General features: G+C 39.5%; 1 protein-coding gene across 2 annotated transcripts in view; it reads left to right on the forward strand.

Moving 5' to 3' along the window:
- Positions 1-4,244: 4,244 nt before the first annotated feature.
- Positions 4,245-21,267, forward strand: part of ARCN1 (archain 1) — a 36,957-nt gene continuing 19,934 nt past the window's right edge. Inside the window, exons 1-2 of one of the 2 annotated variants that reach the window (XM_045838932.1) lie at positions 4,245-4,403; positions 19,393-19,656. In XM_045838932.1, the coding sequence (XP_045694888.1) occupies positions 4,401-4,403; positions 19,393-19,656 (267 nt within the window). In that variant the 5' untranslated portion in view covers positions 4,245-4,400. The remainder of the gene's footprint in view (positions 4,404-19,392; positions 19,657-21,267) is intronic. The other variant, XM_045838934.1, reaches the window with a different exon arrangement.

A 21,267-nucleotide genomic window follows, 5' to 3' on the forward strand; every position in this document is an offset into this window, starting at 1 on the left:
AATGAATATGTATTACCCTGACTGGTGTGGTTCTGTTGGGTGGGTGTCTTTCTGCAAAGGAAAGGTTGGTTGGAATCCTGGTAAGGGTGTATGCCTGAGTTGTGGGTTCTGTCCCTGGTTGTAGGAGAGGCAACAGATCACATCAACCTTTCTCTCCCTTTCTTTCTCCCTCCCTCCCTCATCTCTAAAAATAAATAAAATTAACGAAAACAATAAATACGTATTGTTGAGCACTTTCTATGTAGGAACACTTACATTACATAATCTTATTTATTAATATATTATCTACTTCACAATTTGATGAGATTGATGTTACTGCCAATTTACAGATTAGGTAATCGAGGCTTAGGAGAATTAAAGGAACTTGCCTAAAGTCACTCAGTAAGTGCTGAAAATGGGAGTCAAACACAGATCAATCTAATTCCCAACTATAGGCTTTTAACCATTATGACATACTGCCTCTAAGGTACTTACAAAGCAGGCTTGCAGAGGTGATTTTCTCATACAATTTAGTTCAGTTAATGTCATATTTCCAATGAATCCATATCAATTGGCCTTTGAAACCTTTTGGTCCACATTGAAGACCCTGGAAGCCTTCAAAATAAAACAATAATTTCAGGCATAATTTTTACTTTTTTTAAAATTAAGAACTTGTTTGTCCCTTTTTAACATATGTACTTTTATAACAAAAGTAAATAATGCAGTTTGACATATGAGTATACCCTTTCAGACATGCAACCTTTTACAATATGGAAGCTCTGTAATGATTCTACTAGAAAGCCACTGGAGATTTGAAATGAGTAAGAGTGAGAATTCTATACTGCAGTGCTTAAGAGTACAGATTCTGAAGTCGAACAGCCTTTGTTCCAATCACAGCTTTGCTATTCTCTTGCCCTGAGACCTGTGGTAGATTAGTTTTCCTCTTTATACCTTATAAAATAAAAATATTAATTAATGTTTCCTTCTTATCTCAGAGAATTTTTGTGAGGATTAAATGAGATAATCTGTATGAAATATTTAGAGTAGTGCCTGGTATATTGGCCTTTTTTTTTTTTAAGGTTTTTTCTCTATTTAGTTTTAGAGGGGAAAGGAGGGAGAAAGAGAGGGATAGAAACATCGATGTGTGGTTGCTTTTCATGTGCTCCCTTCTGGAGACCTGGCCTGCAACCCAGGCATGTGCCCTGACTGGGAATTGATCCAGTGACCCCTTGCTTTGCAGGTGGGCACTCAATCCACTGAGCCACAACAGCCAGGGCTTTTTCTTTTTTAAAAAATATTTTATTTATTTATTTTAAGAGAGAGGAAAGTAGGTAGAAAGGTGGGAGAGGGAAACATCAATGTGTGGTTGCCTCTCATGCACCTTCAACTGGGGACCTGGCCCAGAACCCAGGCATGTGCCCTGACTGGGAATCCAACCAGTGACCCTTTAACTTGCAGGCTGGCACTCAATTCATTGAGTCATGCCAGGCAGAGCTTTTTCTTTTTTAAAAGATTTTATTTATTTATTTTTAGAGAGTGGGGAGAAAAGGAGAAAGAAGAGAGTAGAATAATGCCTGGTATACTGTAAGTTCTCAGTAAACATTATGAAACACACAGGAGATATACAGAAGCAGGTGTGTCAAGATGAGAAAAGCTGGGTTTGAATTCTGGTTCTATCCCTTACTAGCTTTGTTGAGTCTGGGCAAGTGCTTAACTTTTTTTATCCTCAGTATCTTGATCTAGATTATTGTAAAGGATAAGAGGTAATATGTATAAAGTACTTTACACAAAATAAGCACTCAATAAAAGTTTGCTGTTTACCCACTATTGTAGCAGTGGAAAAATGCTATAGAGTTAGCCATGATAAAATTATATAGGGAAGTAATATAGCAAAGAACTGCTGAATCACGTATGCTCTAAGCCTGACATTTGCCATGGGAGAACTACCTATACCAACAAAATTAGAAGACTGGATTTGACACTTGTTTCCTTTATATACTGGCCTAGACCTTTGGGTAAATTTTTAAACTTATCATCACTCTAAAAATTTTTACCTGAGGATGTGTTTATTGATTTGAGAGAGAGAGGAAGGGAGAGTGAGAGAGAAATATTGGCACTGCTGGTGTAGCTCAGTGGATTGAGCATGGACTGCCAATCACAGGGTTGCCAGTTTGATTCCCAGTCAGGGCACATGCCTGGGTTGCAGTCCAGGTTCCCAGTAGGGAGCATGAGAGGCAACCACACATTGATGTTTCTCTCCCTCTCTTTCTCCTTTTCTTCCCCTCTCTCTAAAACTAAATAAATAAAATCTTAAAAGAAAAAAAAAGGAAACACTGATAGGCTGCCTCAGGAACTCGTCAAAGCCACTGGTTCACACACTGACTGGGGCTTGAACCCACAACCTAGGTATGTGCCATGACTGGGATTGAACTTGCAACCTATTGGTGTATGGGATGAAACTCCAACCAACTGAGCCACCTAGCCAGGGCTTGTCATCATTTTCTTCACCTACAAAATGAACATAAGCACAGTAACTGCTCTGATTCCTGCACACTTAAAAAAAAAAAAAGATGTAACCAACTCCATAATGTTTTCATCACTCCAAAAAGCAAACCTCATTCCCCATTCCTCCCCTCTCCCACCCCTTACAGCCCTACATCTATCTCCATGAATTCACCTATTCTGGGCATTTCATATAACGGAATCATACAAGATGTGGTCTTTTTTTGTGACTGACTTATTTTATTTAACATAATATTTTCAAGGGTCATCCATGTTGTATAATGAATCAGTACGTTATACCTTTTTATGATTCACCATTTTAAAAAAGTTTTTTTTCCTCCCCACATACCAGAGAGCTTGTCCAATGCTGAATTCCAACACCAGGAGCCACAGACAGAACAAAGAATGATCCAGGGCCGGCAAAATGACCCAGGCTCCCAACCTCCCGGGACCCTGCCATTAACACGGAGGATCCCACTGTAAACATTAACTGGATCCTTGTGGCGGCTGAGGTTAAACTGCTTTGTAACTGCTTGTGCCCTCACACATGTTTCTGAAATGTGCCTTGGATTTATAGCTTACCTCCCATTATCATTGTGGGAAACCTCATGTCCTTGGTATAACATTTGTTTTCCATTCACTTATTATGGGCATCTGGATTGTTTCTACTTTTTGGCTATTATGAATAATACCTGTATAAACATTTGTGTACACTGTTTTGTGTGGACATCTTTTTAAGAATTTTAATTTTATTTTAAAATATTTTATTTATTTAGAGAGGGAAAGGAAAGGACAGAAAGAAACATCAATGTGTGGTTACCTCTCATGTACTCCCCATTGGGGACCTAGTCTGCAACCCAGGTATATGCCCTGACTGGGAATCGAACCAGCCACCATTTGACTCACAGGCTGCTGCTCAGTCCACCGAGCTACACCAGCCCCAGGGGATTTTGCTTATTTATTTTTTTGAGAGGGGAAGGGATGGAGAAAAAGAGAAAGAAAAACACCAATGTGTGGTTGCCTCTCCTGCGCCCCCTACTGGGGACCTGGCCTGCAACCTAGGCATGTGCCCTGGGAATCCAACCAGCCACCCTTTGATTTGCAGGTGGGCACTCAATCCACTGAGCCACATCAGCCAGGGCTGGTCTTGTTTTTAATGTTGTTAGGTATATATACCAAAGACTGGAATTGCTGGGTCATATGTTTTAACTTTTTGAGGAGCTACCAAACTATTTCTGAAGTAGCTGCATTATTTTACATTTGTGCCAGCTGTGGATGAGGGTTATATTTTCTCTATATTCTTACCAACATTATTATTGTATCCATCTTAGTGAGGATAAAGTGGTATTTCATTGTGGTTTTGATTTGCATTTTTCTAAGGATATAGATCATATTTTCTGTGCTTACTGGCTATACGTATAAACTGTGGAGAAATGTCTATTTTCCCCATTTTAAACTTGGATTGTCTTTTGTATTGAGTTGTAAGAGTTCTTTACATACTCTGATACTAGTCCCTTAAGCACACTGGGTTATTTCATATATTAAATGATATAGTGGCTGAGAGCATTATAAACTGTTACAGGTGCCACAAATTAAAAGACAGTGCTGACAAAACGCGAAGAGGCCGAAGCCTGAGCTTCCAGTGCTACTAAAGGTTCCTGGCCTCTCCGGCCAAGTCTCCACCCAGTCAACTACGCACAATTTCCCCTACCCTTGTCGCCCCGCCTTCCGCCCTTTGACCCACGCCGTTTCCGGTTGGAGACGTGGCTCAGGGCCGCCATTTTGGCAAGAGGTGAAGCGGCAGCGGCTTCTGTCAGGGGGGACAGCAGGTCGAGAGCAGCCGGTGTTCCCTCTCCCCTCGTCCCAGCCCTAGCCCCAGTGGAACGCGAGCGCGAGTACGCCCCACCACCGTCCTCACTATGGTAAGATTTGAGCCATGCCGAATTCCCGGGTCGGGCCTCGCTCGCCAGCTCTGCCTCCATGACGGCCTGGTGCTCAGGCCAGAGGAGCCCTTCCCGGACGGCCGGGAGCCGGCACTTTCCTCGCGGGAGCAGCCCTCTGCCCAACCTCCTGGGCTATCCGAGGGACCTGATTCTTGTTCCTCTGTCGTGGTACCCACACCCCTCACCCCCACAGTTGGGCACCCTCCTCTGCCGAGATCCGGCTTCTGGAACTGGCCGGAGTTTTTGCTCTGCGAGAACCTAGAAATGGTGTTGCTTGGACCCCACGCTGCGGCTCTCGGCGCAAAAGTCCAGCTTGTTCTATGGGTGCCTAGGCTCAGCAAGCTGGACCTCTCTCCAGGCATTCCCTTCTGCAATCAGCTTGCCTCCCATCATCGGTGTTCCGTAGGCCATTAATGTTCGAAAGCCATACCCATGGGTGCGAAAAATTGGCGTAACCAATTTTTTTTGTTTGTTCGAGAAGGGGAGATACAGGAAAGTTAGAAAGGCGGCATGGAACAGAAAGAAGTAACTTCTAACACTACTTTATAGATCCAGGTGTCCCTGAGACCTTCCACTACTTCCACAGAACCTAAGTGTGTCCATTTGTCATTGAGATTGAGTATATGCAGTGTATAGAGTATTGGGAAAATGTGAACGAGTTGTAAAGAACACAGGCTTTTGGTCTTCGAGCAAATGATTGTTCAGGTGAAGTAAAATGTGTATGTGGCATATCTCAGTAAGAAGGGGTTATGCTTTAGGACCTGTTATTTGCCCCCAGACACGTTATCTTTGTCTTCTCAACTATTGTGGACATGGGAAAAATTAATGTGGGTGAGGATGGGACAAAACACAGTTCTGACTCCACTAAATCTTACTTTATCACTACAGTTTGTGAATATTTATGAAGTAGGAGAAATTCTTTTGTTCCACACGAGCTAGTAAAATATTTTTAGTGCACTTTGTGCCCTCAGTCTTTTACAGTAAGTTTTTTCTTTTTCCCTTTTTGTTAGATAATTTGATTTAAAGCATCTTCTCACACACTGGAGAGATGAAGTATAATCTGGGGCTTAATCCCTGGAGAGATTAAGTTCTATTGACAACCTTTTAGATGAGAACTCGGGATTCATGTTTGGGCCCTCAAAACACTAAAAAGGTTTTTTCAGCTTCAGGCACACAAATTACATCAAGCAGGTTTGCCTCATAAAATTTTAATGTTGGACATAAAATTTCCAGAATCTCTTTTTTGTTTCCACCATAATGCTTGGTATTTGGATAGTGATTTTAAACTTAATTTCCTTTTACATCCTGGATGTATTTGTAGTGCATTTTAGAGCATATTATAATTTTAATAGCAAAATTAAAGCCTTGTTTTATCTAAATGAAATATAGATAATCTTTACAAAAAGATGTTGGAAAGTTATTGGAACTTAGTACAGCAACTCCTCACTTAACGTCATCAGTAGGTTCTGGGACTTTAAGTGAAATAATATAACAAAACCAGTTTTACCATAGGCTGGTCTATATATAAACGAGGTCTCATGTCATCTCATCAACGTTTTAATTAAATGATCTTGAAAGAACGTTATTTGGGGACCTGCTATATATATTTTTATAAAGATTTTTATTTTATCAAGAGTGGGGAAGGAAGAGAGAAAGAGAGGGAGAGAAACATCAATGTGAGAGAGACATATCAATCAGTTGCCTATCATAAGCACCCTGACTCCCCCTGACTGGTAACTGGACCTGCAACCCAGGCATGAGCACTAACTGGGAATGGAACAGGTGACCCCTTGCTTTGCTGGACAACGCCCAACCAACTGAGCCACACTGGTCAGGGCTTGGGGACCTGCTGTATTTTACATTGGTTGATAACTAAGGGATGGTAAAGTTCTAGGTGTTGAGTGATACAATATAAAATCTGCTTGTTATTTGGACATGTACAGTTGCGTCATCTATTTCTGAATTATGTTGGGATTTGGTATGATCTAGAAACCCACAGATTTATGTATTCTGAAGAACAACACCTCAGTACACATTCTGTTCTGTTGGCTTGTAAGATATTGTGTTATTTCTGTGTAGTGTTTTGGGGTCCTATAGGAAGATATCCCCACATAGTAAGACTGTCCAAATAAAGTGACAGTCTTACTGTGTGGGGATATCTTCCTATAGGTAGATTTTTTTTTTTATCTTAACATTTTATTTATAATCTGGTGCAGATCATTGGATTGAGTGGAGCACCAGCCTGTGAACCAAAGGTCACAGATTTGATGGCCAGTCAGGGCCTGAGTTGTGGGCCAGGTCCCCTGGTTTGGAGTGTGCAATAGGCAACCGATTAATGTTTTTCTAGTGCATTGATGTTTCTCTCCCTCTCTTTTTCCCCTCACTTCCTGTCTCTTTAAAAAATAAGTAAAATCTTAAAAAAAAATTTTAAGCATCTAGAAAAGCTGTACTTTGTAGTGAAAACCCATATAACTGCCAGCTAGGTTCTGTAACATTTCACTGTACTTGTTTTATCACACATCTGATCATTCATCCATTGCTTTATACATCTTTTTAGGAGAAATAGGTTTCCTTTGGCTTTAGTCACTGAAATCAGTAATAGTTCTAGTAGAGAAATAAATGAACAAATGCAAAACAAATGGCTTATGATGAACTTATAAAATGAAGTATATTAAAAGAAAAAAATGAAATATAAAAAGGGCATCTTTTGATTTTTTTCTAGTTTTCTACAAATTAGAACATGTTCTTATTTTGTTAACATTTATCAGGTATCACTGTTAATTCTTTTTCTTAATTAACCTGATCCTAAGTCTCATGGTAATACCAATGTGTACAATGTTTGCTTTTTCTACAGAGTGCTGTTCTTTTCTTAATAAGTATAGGCAATGAGTAAACTTAATATTATGTCCACATTATATATAAATGATCACATTAAGTTCAGTGCCCAAAAGTTAGTGGTTATTAGAAAGCTAGATTTGGGTTTATATGGCTGACCTACACATGATGGGGGAGAAACAAATCCTGCACAGTAATAACTGTTCCCAATTAGGGGATTATTGCCTTTCCCCCCCTCTTTTTCATACAGCAGCTACACAGCTATTATAGTCTTTTTTTTCTTTTTTAAAGAGGGAGAGAGAAAGAGAAACATAGGTTTGTTGTTCTGCTTATTTATGTATTCATTGGTTGATTCCTGTATGTACCCTGATTGGGGATTGAATTTGTAGTCTTGGCATATTGGGATGATGCTCTAACCTGGCCAGGGCCTTATTTGTTTGTTTGTTTGTTTGTTTATTTATGAGATTTTATGTATTGCCATGGCTGGTGTGGCTCAGTGGATTGAGCTCTGGACTGTGAACCAAAGGGTTGCTGATTTGATTCCCAATCAGGGCACATGCCTAGGTTGCAGGCCAGGTCCCTAGTAGGGGTCACGGGAGAAGCAACCACACATTGATGTTTCCCTCTCTCTAAAAATAAATACATGAAATCTTTTGTATGGGAGGGGAACATCCATGTGAGAAATGTCAAAAACTGAAAATGATTTTCTTGAGTTTCCACTGATTTGCCATTTATTTATTCTTTAAATAGTACGTTCACTGCAGAAGCTGAAAATGATGCCCTTTCATCTTTATTGTCTATAAGCTTTTGTTTTAGAAGAGAAACTGGTGATCAGCTTAAAACTCGCACTGAGTACTTTTTAGGTTTTAGGTTTGATATGTGGTCTGGATTGTATTTTAATCTTCCCTCTGATTTTATCTGTAATTACATCATGCAAACAGAAAAACATTGTAGAAACTATCCTTAACATGATCATGAATTATGAAGGAGAAAGTGACTGCTTAAATCTGGAAGTGAATAATACTGAAGTATTTAGGGGTTGGAGGATGTCCTTGACTTTTTTGGCAGGGGCGGGGGGGGCAGGGGACGACACACCACTGTGCATATATTTATGCTGACCTGTTATTCTTGGACCTCTATCAATCACTAGTAGAGATGAAGGATGTTAGGCAGCTATCTCTATCTCTCACACATACACTATACAAACATAATTTGTTTTGGTTAGGCAGTTTGCCTTCCAGGACCTTGATGTTAATGTGAAATACGTTTCCAAAGTAGTTTCTGCTGGAGCAGTGGGTGTGAAGTGAAGGTATTGTATATTTTCTGTTGCTGTAAAGTTTTTAAATACTTAGATTTACAGAATGTTAGGGATGAAAAAAACACTTTAGATTTCCCATAAGCTAACCTCTAACTTAGGGATATTTCAAGAAGTAGTTAAGTGACTTATTCAAGGTCATATGGTAGACCTAGAATAGTGGTAGAAGCAGAACAGAAACCTAATTTTCCAGGTTTCTTGAGTAAAGAAACCTTCTAATTCATGTAAATCAGGATAGGAGAGAGTTGTCATTTAATTCAAAAACAAAGAACAATATATACAAACGATTGTAAATACTATTAAGAGAAAAGTTGTTTAACAAAGCTTAACTTAATGGGTGATTTATTTTTTTAAACAGTCCTGAAGAAATCATTTAACTTCTGGACCCTAGTGTTTTACATCTGTAAAACAACAAAGGGTTCTTGAAAGTTCCTTTTAAGTGTAAATGTTCTTTTCCAAAAATATAAATAATAAATAAAACAACTCTGAGAATCATACTTAGTTTTCCTAAAAGAAAATCAGATCAAATTACAATAGGAAAAATTAATTTGCCTTAGTGTGTGCTATATATTTTTATACTGTATACTATATTTAGTCACTGCTTTTTAAATATATTTTATTGATTATGCTATTACAGTTGTCCCATTTTCCCCGTTTTACTCCCACATCCCCTCCCACCCACATTCCCCCCCTTTAGTTCATGTCCATATGTCATGCATATAAGTCCTTTGGTTTCTACGTTTCCCATACTATTCTTACCCTCCCCCTGTCTACTTTCTACCTACCATCTATGCTACTTATTCTCTGTGCCTTTTTCCTCTCTCTCCCCCTCCATGTGATTTCCATTTCTGTGGTTCTGTTCCTGTTCTAGTTATTTGCTTAGTTTGTTTTTATTTTTGTTTTAGGTGTGGTTGTAAATAATTGTGAGTTTGCTGTCATTTTACTGCACATACCTTCTTTTTCTTAGATAAGTCCCTTTGACATATCATAAAATAAGGGCTTGGTGATGATGAACTCCTTTAACTTGACCTTATCTGAGAAGCACTTTATCTGCCCTCCCATTCTAAATGATAGCTTTGCTGGATAGAACAATCTTGGATGCAGGTCCTTGCCTTTCATGACTTGGAATACTTCTTTGCAGCCCCTTCTTGCCTGTAAGGTCTCCTTTGAGAAATCAGCTGACAGTCTGATGGGAACTCCTTTGTAGGTAACTGCCTCCTTATCTTGTGCTGCTTCTAGGATTCTTTCCTTACTTTTAATCTTGGCTAATGTAATTATGATGTGCCTTGGTGTGTTCCTCCTTGGGTCCAACTTCTTTGGGACTCTCTGAGCTTCCTGGACATCTATGTCCTTTGCCAGAATGGGGAAGTTCTCCTTTCTTATTTGTTCAAATTAACTTTTCCACTTGTTGTTCTTCCTCTTCTCCTCCTGGTATCCCTATAATTTGGGTGTTGGAACGTTTAAAGATGTCCTGGAGGTTCCTAAGCCTCTCCTCATTTTTTTGAATTCTTGTTTCTTCATCCTTTTCTGGTTGGATATTTCTTCCTTCTGGCCCACACCATTGATTTGAGTCCCAATTTTCTTCCCATCTCTATTGGTTCCCTGTACATTCTCCTTTATTTCACTTAGCATAGCCTTCATTCCTTCATCTAATTTGTGACCAAATTCAACCAATTCTGTGAGCAGCCTGATTATTAGTGTTTTGAACTGTGCATCTGAAAGGTTGGCGACCTCTTTGTCGTTTAGTCGTTTCTGTGGGCTTTGATCTGTTATTGTGTTTGTGCTTTTTTTGTTGTTTGTTTTGTTTTGTTTTGTCTTGTCTTGACTCACATGTTACATAGGGAGGGGAGCAGCCTTAGGTGTTTACCAGGGCAGGGTAACCCACATTGCTGTGTTGTGACCCTCTATGTGGGGGAAGGAGTCTGAGAGGTAATAATGGTGCTTCTCTGCTCTTTGTGGGATTTCAGTCACTTCCTCCACTTCCCACAAGCAAATTGGGCCCTTCTTTGTTCTAGCACCCTGTGGGTCTCCCCACAGGTGTTTTCAATCAGTGGTTTGACGCTTTATTTCCCTGCACTGGGACCTTGGATTGTGTGGTCCATCCCGCTCCCACTTTGTTCCTCCTGGTTTATCTGTGCGAGAATGTGAGACTGCCTGTCCGCCACCTGCTGCCTTGCCTGCCAGCTGCAGCGTTGCACACCCAGTTCTACAATGTGTTGCCTTGCCAGGTCCGCCAGCGCTGTCCTCTCTGCCCTGGCTGCTGGACTCCACCCCTCCTACTGGTCTGGATGAATGTGTCTTCTTTAACTCCTTGGTTGTCAGACTTACATACAGTTTGATTTTCTGTCAGTCCTGGTTGTTTTTTGTTTTTAGATTGTTGTTGTCTTTTGGTTGTGTGAGGAGGCACAGTGTGACTACCTATGCTTCCATCTTGGCTGGAAGTTTCTATTTAATCATTGCTAAATATCAATAAACATTTATGTGAAGAGGGCCTTTATTACTTCAGAGCATTTAAGAAGATGAATATTATTTTTGGATAGGTTAAATTTATCTTGTTCCTACCTTCCAACCGTACCTTCCAGCCATGTTAACATGTGTATTCATTAATATGTATAACACAGTGAATAGAAACTGTGCCAGCTTTGTGGAACCTGTAATTGTGGTGTGTGGTGTCTTAGGTGTTTAAATCCACACTTAGTGTGGGGCACTTTGGTCCTACTTTGGGAACCTTATTTTGCATATATCTGGGTAATGACCCAAAGAGAATCTCAGATTTTTCCTGCTTGGGATCTACTATCTTACCCTACTGTGTCTTCATCTTTACTTATTCACATCCCCCAATTCATCAAAGCATAATTTAAATGCTATTCTACGAAGTCATCCCTTTTCTCTTCCTCCTCTGAATTCCCAAAGCACACTACTTGACAGTTTGCCTACCTATGCGTACTAGGCTTCTTTTTTTTTTTCCATTGAGGTATAACTGACATACAACATGAGTTTTAGTTGTGTGACATAATGGTTCAATATTTGTATATATTGGGAAAGAATCCTGACAAGACTAGTTAACATTTGTCACCATACATAATTATAAAAATGATATTTATTTATTTTAGATAGAGGGGAAGGGAGGGAGAAAGAGAGAAACATCAGTGTGTGCTTGCCTCTCACGGGCCCCCACTGGGGACCTGGCTCACAACTCAGGCATGTGCCCTGACTGGGAATCGAACCAGCAACCTTTTGGTTTATAGGCTGGCACTCAGTCCAGCCACATCAGCCAGGGCTAATTATAAAAAAGATACATTAAATAAAATTTTAACTTAAAAAATTATAAAAGGTGAGGAAAGAATACAATCTAGTTCCTCTTAGTATTCTCAGAGAGCATCTAGTCTGTGCAGTAGGTATTTAATAAACAATTATTTAGTTAATTCTTTTTTTTAAAGGATTTATTTATTTATTTATTTATTTATTTATTTATTTAGAAAAGGGGAAGGGAGGGGGAAAAAAGAGGGTGAGAAACAGATGAGCAAAACATATTTTTCCCCCTCTTGTATGCCCCCCAACAGGGACCTGGCGGGAAACCCAGGCATGTGCCCTGACCAAACTGGGCGACCTTGCCGTTTGCAGGACAATGTCCAACCCACTGAGCCACACCAGTCAGTGCTATTTAGTTAATTCTTTTAATAATATTGCTAAAATGGAATTCTCAATAAAACAAAATGGTTGAATTCTGGTTACAGGTTGCTTTTTGTTCCTTTTTCCTTTTTATGTTGCCTTTGGTGTTTATTTTTACCTAAATTCTATCTGTATGGTGTGGAGGCATTTTAAATTCCAGCTGCTGAAGGACTACCCTGAAACATACAACATTGTTTCTAACAGGATTATGATTAGATATGTTAGATATGGGTTTCATATTAAATCCGCATATTTATATAGGTCTTAAGGCTTAGTCTGAGTGGTAGTTCTTTTAGATAGACATTTAACTTCATGTGTTTAAGTTATGCTATACATAGTATCTTTACTTAACTGGAACTTATTCTTTCAAAACCTCATAAAATCTAAGTTAGGGGACCATAACTTCCTAGTATTACAAATGTGTGAGAAATAGAGGTGGAAGGAGCCGGATGATCGGATCCAACTGCCTTTACTTGATGTTGCACTTACAGGCGGGCTGAGTTGGATTGACTACAGCCCCTGGGGAAGGCAATAGTGGGGTTTTTAGCCCTGGCTGGTATGGCTCTGTGGATTGAGCAGTCAGTTTGCAAACTGAAGGGTCGCCAGTTACATTACTGAAGGGGCACATGCCTGAGTTGCAGGCTGGCTCCCCTGTTGCGGGTGTGTGAGAGGCAACCATTTGATGCTTCTCTCCCTCTTTTTTCTTCCTCCCTTCCCCTCTCTCTAAACATAAAATAAAGAGTGGGGTTTTTAAAAGAAAAAGTGCTGGATTTGTGGGGGAATAGGGGAGGGGTTAGTCTCTTGTTCTTCTGGGTAGGTGCCTCCGGGTTACAGGATGTGAGCCAGGACAATGGGTTAGGTAAAAGGCGAGCTGTTCCCAGGTACAGGAGGGTTGGTCAGTCTGGCCACTGACTGTTGTAACTGGCGCCAGGTGTCTATTCTGCTCTGTAGAAGAGAGTTTCGATTAAGCTGTGGGCTACAAGTGAGTTAGGACAACTGAGTCATAGGCAGTCCACAGAGTTGTAAACTGGCCTGATGGGGTCATTAACAGTCTGGTGGGCTGGGAAACTGGCCTGATCCTTTCACCTAGGACTGTGGTTCTCAGCTTTTGCTTTTTTTTTTCTTTTCTTTTCTGTGGGGAGACCTCTTACAAGGGTTACATTTACAGCATGCCTCATTTGTTAGTACTGTTTCTCATTGCATAAAGTAATTCTCTGTGGGCCATTTCAGAATTACTGCTGTACAGGCTCTATGAATTCCTTAAAATTTTATAGGGAAAGTGTCTGTCTGCATTATTTGAAATCAACATGTTGACAAACCCATAAAGGTAAAAATCTGCTACCTTGAAGTGACAAATTTTTTTTTTAATGAAATGCATTTCTTGGCATGTTTATCATTAGTAATTGTGCTATTTTACATTGCTTTATGTCGGTGGTATAAGTCATATAGGCCTTTGGATTATGGGCTCATTGTACTCATTTGGCCCTCATATAATAGCTTGTTAGTTAGATGATGCTCCATATGGAGAGACTATATAGCAAAGAAACTGAGTGTAAGAGAAGTTGAGTAACTAAAGGTCAGGCAGTAAGTAAAAGAATGAAAACTAGCCTTGGCTGGCGTAGCTCAGTGGATTGAATGCCAGCCTGCAAACCAAAGGGTTGCTGGTTCAGTTCCAGTCAGGGCATAAGCCTGGGTTGCAGGCCAGTCCCCAGTAGGGGGCACACAAGAGGCAACCACACATTGATGCTTCCCTCCCTCTCTCCCTCCCTTCCTCTTCCCCTAAAAATAAATAAATAAACTTTTTTTTTAAAAGAACAAAAACTAGAATTCAGATCTTTTCACTCCCAGTCATTTGGTTTTTCTGATATCAGCTTGGTTCTTTACAAATTTCTAATTCACTTAGTTGCGAAGAGGAGAAACCAATGTGAGGTTATCCCAAACGAGAATTCCTCCATCTTCCTGATGAAAATTTAAAAAAGGTTTTTGTTAATTAGAATATATAATTAGGAGTGTAGCACAGTCAACTATGTTCTTAAAGTATTTTTTTAAAGATTTTACTTATTTATTTTTAGACAGAGGGGAAGGGAAAAAGAAAGAGAGGGAGAGAAACATCAATGTGTGGTTGCCTCTTGAGTGTACCCAACTAGGGACCTGGCCCGCAACCCAGGCATGTGCCCTGACTAGGAATAGAACCAGCTGCCCTTTGCTTTGCAGGACACTCAACCAGCTGAACCATGCAGATCAGGACTAAAGGTCTCTTAAAAACAAATATCCTAGCCCCAGCTGGTATGGCTCAGTGGATTGAATGCGGCTTGTGAACCAAAGGGTCAGTGGTTTGATTTCCAATCAGGCACATGCCTGGGCTGTGGGCCAGGTCCCCAGTAGGAGGTGTGCGAGGGGCAACACCACATTGATGTTTCTCTCCCTGTCTTTCTCCCTCCATTCCCCTCTCTCTAAAAATAAATAAGTAAAATATTAAAAAATAAATAAAATAAAATCAACTCTCCTTGCCCTGGCCTGGTAGCTCAGTTGCTTAGACCATCATCCCAATAGGCCAGTGTTGTGGGTTCTATTCAGTCAGGGCACATACAGGTATCAGCCAATAAATACATAAATGGGTGCAACAGCAAATTGATGTTTCTCTCTCTCTCTCTAAAATACTAAATTTTAAAAAATTAAAGGGATATTTATGTAACTGACATTCAGCACATGAAATTGTGACTTTTGGCCCTTAGGTTAATAGATAAATAAGATGACCGCTGATTTAGAATTGGAACATAAAGTAATTGAGAGATCATCTTTAATGTGAGAAACTATAGAAAGAATTGAAGCTACACAACTCTTTTTGAAGACAAGTATTCCTTATTTTAAAAAGTTATTTTTTATGATTTTATGTACTTATTTTTAGAGGGGGGATTGGAGGTAGAAAGGGAGAGGAACATTGATTTGCAAGAGACATCAATCAGTTGCTTTTCTCACATGCCCCCACCTGGGGCCCTGGACTGACCCATGCATCTGCCCTGAGAATGGAACCGGTGACCTTATGGTTTACACTCCAGCACTCAATCCACTGAGGTACACCAGCCAGTGCATAAAATTATTTTTAAATTGATATTATATCACACCTTACAAATGGTCGGTTTCTTAATATTATTAACCATTCACTATTCAAATTTTCCTGGTTTTCTTTTTTCTTTCTTTCTTTTTTTTTTTTTTTTTAAGGAAACTTCACAAACCACTTTTCTTTTTTTAAAGATTATATTTATTTTTAGAGAGAGGGAAACGGAGGGAGTAAGGAAGAGAAACATTGATGTGTGGTTGCCTCTCACATGCTCCCAACTAGGGGACCATGCCTGCAACCCAGGTGTGTGCCCTGACTGGGAATTGAACCAGTGACCCTTTGGTTTGCCTGCCATTAGTCAATCCACTGAGCCACACCAGCAGGGCCTGGTTTTCTTACAATATTTTTATAGTTGTTTGAGTCAGGATTCTAACAAGATATATTGTGATTGCTTAACATGGCCTCTTGTTTATTTTAATCTATGGCTTTGCTCTCCATTTTTTATTTTTTATAAAGAGTTTATTTAGTTTTAGAGGGGAAGAGAAGGAGTGGGGGGGGGAGGAACATCAGTGTGTGGTTGCCTCTTGTGCACCCCCTGCTGGGGACCTAGCCTGCAACCCAGGCGTGTGCCTTGACTAGGAATTGAACTGCGACCCTTTGGTTCGCAAGCTTGTGCTCAATCCACTGAGCTACACCATCCTGGGCTGCCCTCCATTTTTTAAATTAAGATGTATTCAACATACCGTAAGATTTAGCCTTTTGAAGTATACAATTCAGTGATTTTTTTGTCATTATATTCACAGAGTTGTACAACCATCACTGCTAAGTTTAGAACATTTTCATGAACCCAAAAAGAAACCCCATATTTATTAGCAATCACTCCCTACTTCCCCTCTCTTAGCCCCTGGCAACCACAAGTCTCTGCATTTGCCTGTTTTGGATATTGCCTATAAATGGAATCATATAGGATGTGGTCTTTTATGTCTGGTTTCTTTCACTTAGCAAAGTTCATCCATGCTGTGGCATGTTCTTCATTAGTTTTATACCTAAAGAATGTTCCAGTGTATGAATATAATATTTTATCAGTTGATGGACATTTGGATTTTTGCTTATTAGCTATCATGAATAATGCTGCTGTGAACATTTATGTACAAATTTTATGTGGCACAGCTCCTTTCTAGGGGATAACATTGAGGCAAAAATCTTACCCTTGGTTATTTGGAAATAAGTGGCATATAAACCTTCAGTGAACTAGTACAGAGTTTTACCTGCTTGTCATCAGTAGGCTGAGGTAGTAACTACAGTATTTTCCCAGAATATGTAAGTGATTGAAACATGAACCTCCTATAATAAAAATTAACATGAAATCAGATTTCTTAAGTACATTTGGTTCTAGTTTTCTAAACAAGTACTCTTGCCACTGATAATTTAAGGCCAGTTTCTTCTTAGGGATTATGTGTATTACCTTGCCCTTATTTGAACAAATCTTTTTTTCTCTCACACTATTAAAGTTAAAAACATGGACTCACCATGATGTTCACTTTATTTGATTTTAAACACATGACCATGTTTGTTTGTTTTTAAATCCTCACTTAAGGATATGTTTATTGATTTTTTTTTGAGACATACACACACATCATTATGAGGGAAAGATATTAATTGGTTGCCTCCTGTACTCGCCCCAACCAGGAATTGAACCAGCAACGTTAGGAATGTGCCCTGACTGGGAATTTCAAGCCCACAAGCTTTTGGTGTATAGGATGACACTCTAATCAACTGAGCCATCCAGCCAGGGTACGATGTACACTTTAAATGTCATACAATTCTACATTTTAATCATACAGAGCTGGGTTTAAAAAAAAAAAATGGCCCTGGCTGGTGTGGCTTAGTGGATTGAGTGCCGGCCTGTAAACCAAAGGGTCGGCTGTTCAATTCCCAGTCAGAGCATGTGCCTGGGTTGCAGACCAGGTGTCAGGCTGGGGGTGCGTGAGAGAGAAACACGAATCCCTCTCTCCCTCCCTTCCCCTCTCTCTACAAATAAATTTAAAAAATTTTAAGTTAAAGACATGGAGTAGAAAATTTCTTTTGAAAGATCAGGGTCATAACCTTTTTCTTTTTGTAGAATTTTAGTCAGAGTTTATTTAAGCCAAACTAACAATGTATGTTGGGGAGCAAGATCTTAAATGCTCTCAGAGTCATAACCATTTTGTGTATTTTTTTTTTCTGGGGTCCTTTACTACCCTCAATATATCTTCTTGCTTCATATCTAGGTAATAACAAAAACCTCCCCAGTGGTTGGTGGTGATAAAAGATACATTTCTTAAGTACAAAACTATGTAGTTTAGACAACTATAAATATTTGGGGAAAATAACTGTTTTTGGACTTTTAAGCTAGCCTTTTACCATTCCTAATCAACTGATAACTCTGATGCTGTATTTCTCTCTGTATGTCTGGAATATTTTCTAGCTTTTTAATATACAAAACAAGATTCTTCCTAAGACTATTTCATATGATTTAGGACTACATTTTTTAACTTACTAATTTGATACAACATAAAATGAACTTTAAGATGGGAAATTAAGTTTCAGTGTAGCATTGATAGAATTGGAAACATTAAAAAAATTGCATAATATTACTTTCTTAAATCTATTTCTTTCTAAACTTTACAGTTGTTATTTGGGAAATAGAGCAGTTGATAGCATTACCTCTTTTTCACCTGAGAAAATCTGCCCCATGTGCATTACCTCTTTTTCACCTGAGAAAATCTGCCCCATGGAGGTAAATCAACAAAAATGAAAATTTGTGCAGTAGAGGGAAATTATTTATACAAGATAAAAATCACACTTTTCCAGTATAAATTGTTTTTACCTGGTTGCTTGGGAATAAGCATGATAGTAATTATTTCCCAAATATCCTGATTGATGGATAAGTACACTGTGTTCTCCTTTGATTATTATAAAACTATATTGATATATTAAAATTATAAGAATATTTATTTGAGATAGCTAACTTGTGTTTTCTTCAAGCTCCTCACCTGTACAGACAGGTTTCTGTAAAGCTAAAAAGCCTTACCAGTAGGATGTTAACATTTCAGTGGGTGTATCCTGTTCTTGAGGTTTCTTACAAAATGTGTTAATTCTTGTGGATTCTTGGGTTCCCTCACTGAAAAGACTGTTAAGGTTGTATTTAATTTTATTACTCTACTATATAGCATTAGAAGTCTCCTCATCTTCCCTTGGTGCTTTGTCTTTTTTAATGAAATGCCAGACTCTGAAAAAAGGCTGTTGATCATTGCCCAGTGTCAAAACCTGTGTGAAACATTGAGTCATTTAGTTTTCCATTTTACAGATTGTTTACATATGTGGAGGGTAAGCTAAGGTGGGATGGGAAAGTTAAAGAGCAGAAGATAAATTTAAACTCTCAAATTGGTTCTATGTTCTGGGTAAAAATGAAAGCGAAGGTCACTGTCTTACAAACATTTAATCAAAGTGACCAGACACCAGTTTTGACTGAAATCTCTGTTCTTAGAAAAAGTTAAAACTTGTCTTTATGAGCCCACCAAGGCACAGAGCAACCCAGTTCTGAGTCATAGGAGGCCCATTAGTAATGCATGTAGAGATTTGAAAACAATTATTTCTTTACTAACTTTACTTTAGGTATGTTATTGAAACATAGGAATAATAGCTTCATTTTCCACTACTATAACTTTGTCTTATGAATTGTATATGATAATTAAAAGAAGCATGAAATAGAGTTTGAAAGTCATTCTCAGTTGGTTGGAGTGTCTAGTACACCAAAAAGGTCACTGGCTCTATTCCCAGTCAGGGCACATACCAAGTTGCAGGTTTGGTCCTGGTCAGGATGTGTATGGGAGGCAACCGTTTGCTGTTTTCTCTCACATCAATGTCTCTGTCTCTTCCTCTCACTCTCACTCTCTCAAGTCAATAAATATATCCTCACACAAGGATTTCTTTTTTGATTCTAAAAATACTATATGTCATTCTATAGAAGATCTGAGAATGTTGAGAAAACAGATATGACAAAATAATTAATTTGTACTTATTTACATATATGTTCCTGACAGGTGCTTTTAGCAGCAGCAGTCTGCACGAAAGCAGGAAAGGCTATTGTTTCTCGACAGTTTGTGGAGATGACCCGAACTCGGATTGAGGGCTTGTTAGCAGCTTTTCCAAAGCTCATGAACACTGGAAAACAACATACATTTGTTGAAACAGAGAGTGTAAGATATGTCTACCAGCCTATGGAGAAATTGTATATGGTACTGATCACTACCAAAAACAGCAACATTTTAGAAGATCTGGAGACCCTAAGGCTCTTCTCAAGAGTGGTAAGAGTCCTTTTGTAATAGTAGGTTACAGTCTTTTTTGCTTTAAATTCTGTGTGAAACTGTTTTTACCCAGAATAGCTGATGCTTACCAGTTTGTGTGCTCCGTGCTTCCTCACCCCCACACCAGCAGCTTATTGCTGCTACAGCTCTTTATTAATTTTTAAAAGTTTTTTAAAAGGTTTTTTAAATTTATTTTTAGAGGGAAGGGAGGAAGAAAGAGAGGGAGAGAAAAATTGATGAGAAATATCAATTAATTAGTTGATTGGTTGCCTCTCACACTCCCCTTCACAGGTGACCTGGCACGCAACCCAGGCATGTGCCCTGATTGGGAATTGAATTGGTGACCTTTTGGTTTGCAGGCTGGCACTCATCTCCTGAGCCACACGAGCCAGGGCATTCTTTTTTAATTTAAAAAAATGTTTGTTGGGTGCCCTCTTAGGCTATGAGTTTCCTAAAAGGGAATATGGAAACTGCCCTTTCCTTTCCTAGTTCTGAAGTGGTTACTTTAATCTGCCTTTGTGGTTCCGACACTTGTTTGGCTGAGTTCTTGGATAATGTACTTTAGATCTAAAGACTTCAGGGGCAGCAGCCAGGCAGCCCAGATTCAGCTAAGGCTCTCCACATGTCCGGTGCTCAAGAGGAAGGTCAGCTCCGCCTAGGGGTTGGTGAAGAAAGAACCCGAGATGATCAGCAAGGTTGTCAGCTAAACTTGATCCTGCAAAAGTGGAAACGAGCCCAAAAAAGGCAGCAGGAGAGGATAAATCTGCAGACCAAAAAAAGGTGCAAATACCCCTGACTGGTGTGACTCTGGACTGAGTGCCAGCCTGGGGAATCAAAGGGTCTCTGGTTCAATTCCCAATCAGGGCACGTGCCTGGGTTGTGGGCCAGGTCCCCAGTAGGGGGCTCATGGAAGGCAACCATACATTGATGTTTCTCTCCCTCTCTTTCTCCCTTCCTTCCTGTCTCTAAAAATAAATAAAACATTTTTTGTAAATGCAGGTGAAAGGGGAAGGGAGAGCAAAGGGAAAACAGGCTGAAGTGGCTAAACCTAAAGATCTACCTGTGGAAAACAGAAACTGAAAATGAGGAGAGCCCAGCCTCCAATGAAGTGGCAAAGAAAACGCCAAGCCTGATTAATATCATATACTCTGTCTTATCAGTATATGACATTATCCCTATCTCCCTTGTACAATACAGAGGAATTGTTACACTGTATCAAGTGTTTTGTAGCCCTAGCTGGTGTAGCTCGTGGATTGAGTGCAGGCTGCGAACCAAAGGATCGCTGGTTCGATTCCCAGTCAGGGTACATACCTGGGTTGCAGGCCAGGTCCCCAGTGGGGAGCTGGAGAGAGGCAACCATATGTTCATGTCTCTTTCCCTCTCTCCTTCCCTTCTCTCTCTAAAAATAAATAAAATCTTTTAAAAAATTTGTAAATGCAAGTTTTTTAGTAGCCATAGAAACCTTTTTTTAAAAGATTTTAAATATTTACTTTTAGAGAGAGGGGAAGGGAAGAAGAAAAAAACATCAATGTGTGGTTGCCTCTCATGCACCACCTACTGGGGACCTGGCCTGCAACCAGGCATATGCCCTGACTGGGAATCAAACTGGTG

The sequence above is a fragment of the Phyllostomus hastatus genome, unplaced genomic scaffold, assembly GCF_019186645.2.
Source record: "Phyllostomus hastatus isolate PE091 unplaced genomic scaffold, TTU_PhHast_1.1 phas_contig_113, whole genome shotgun sequence".
NCBI classification, from domain to species: Eukaryota; Metazoa; Chordata; class Mammalia; order Chiroptera; family Phyllostomidae; genus Phyllostomus; species Phyllostomus hastatus.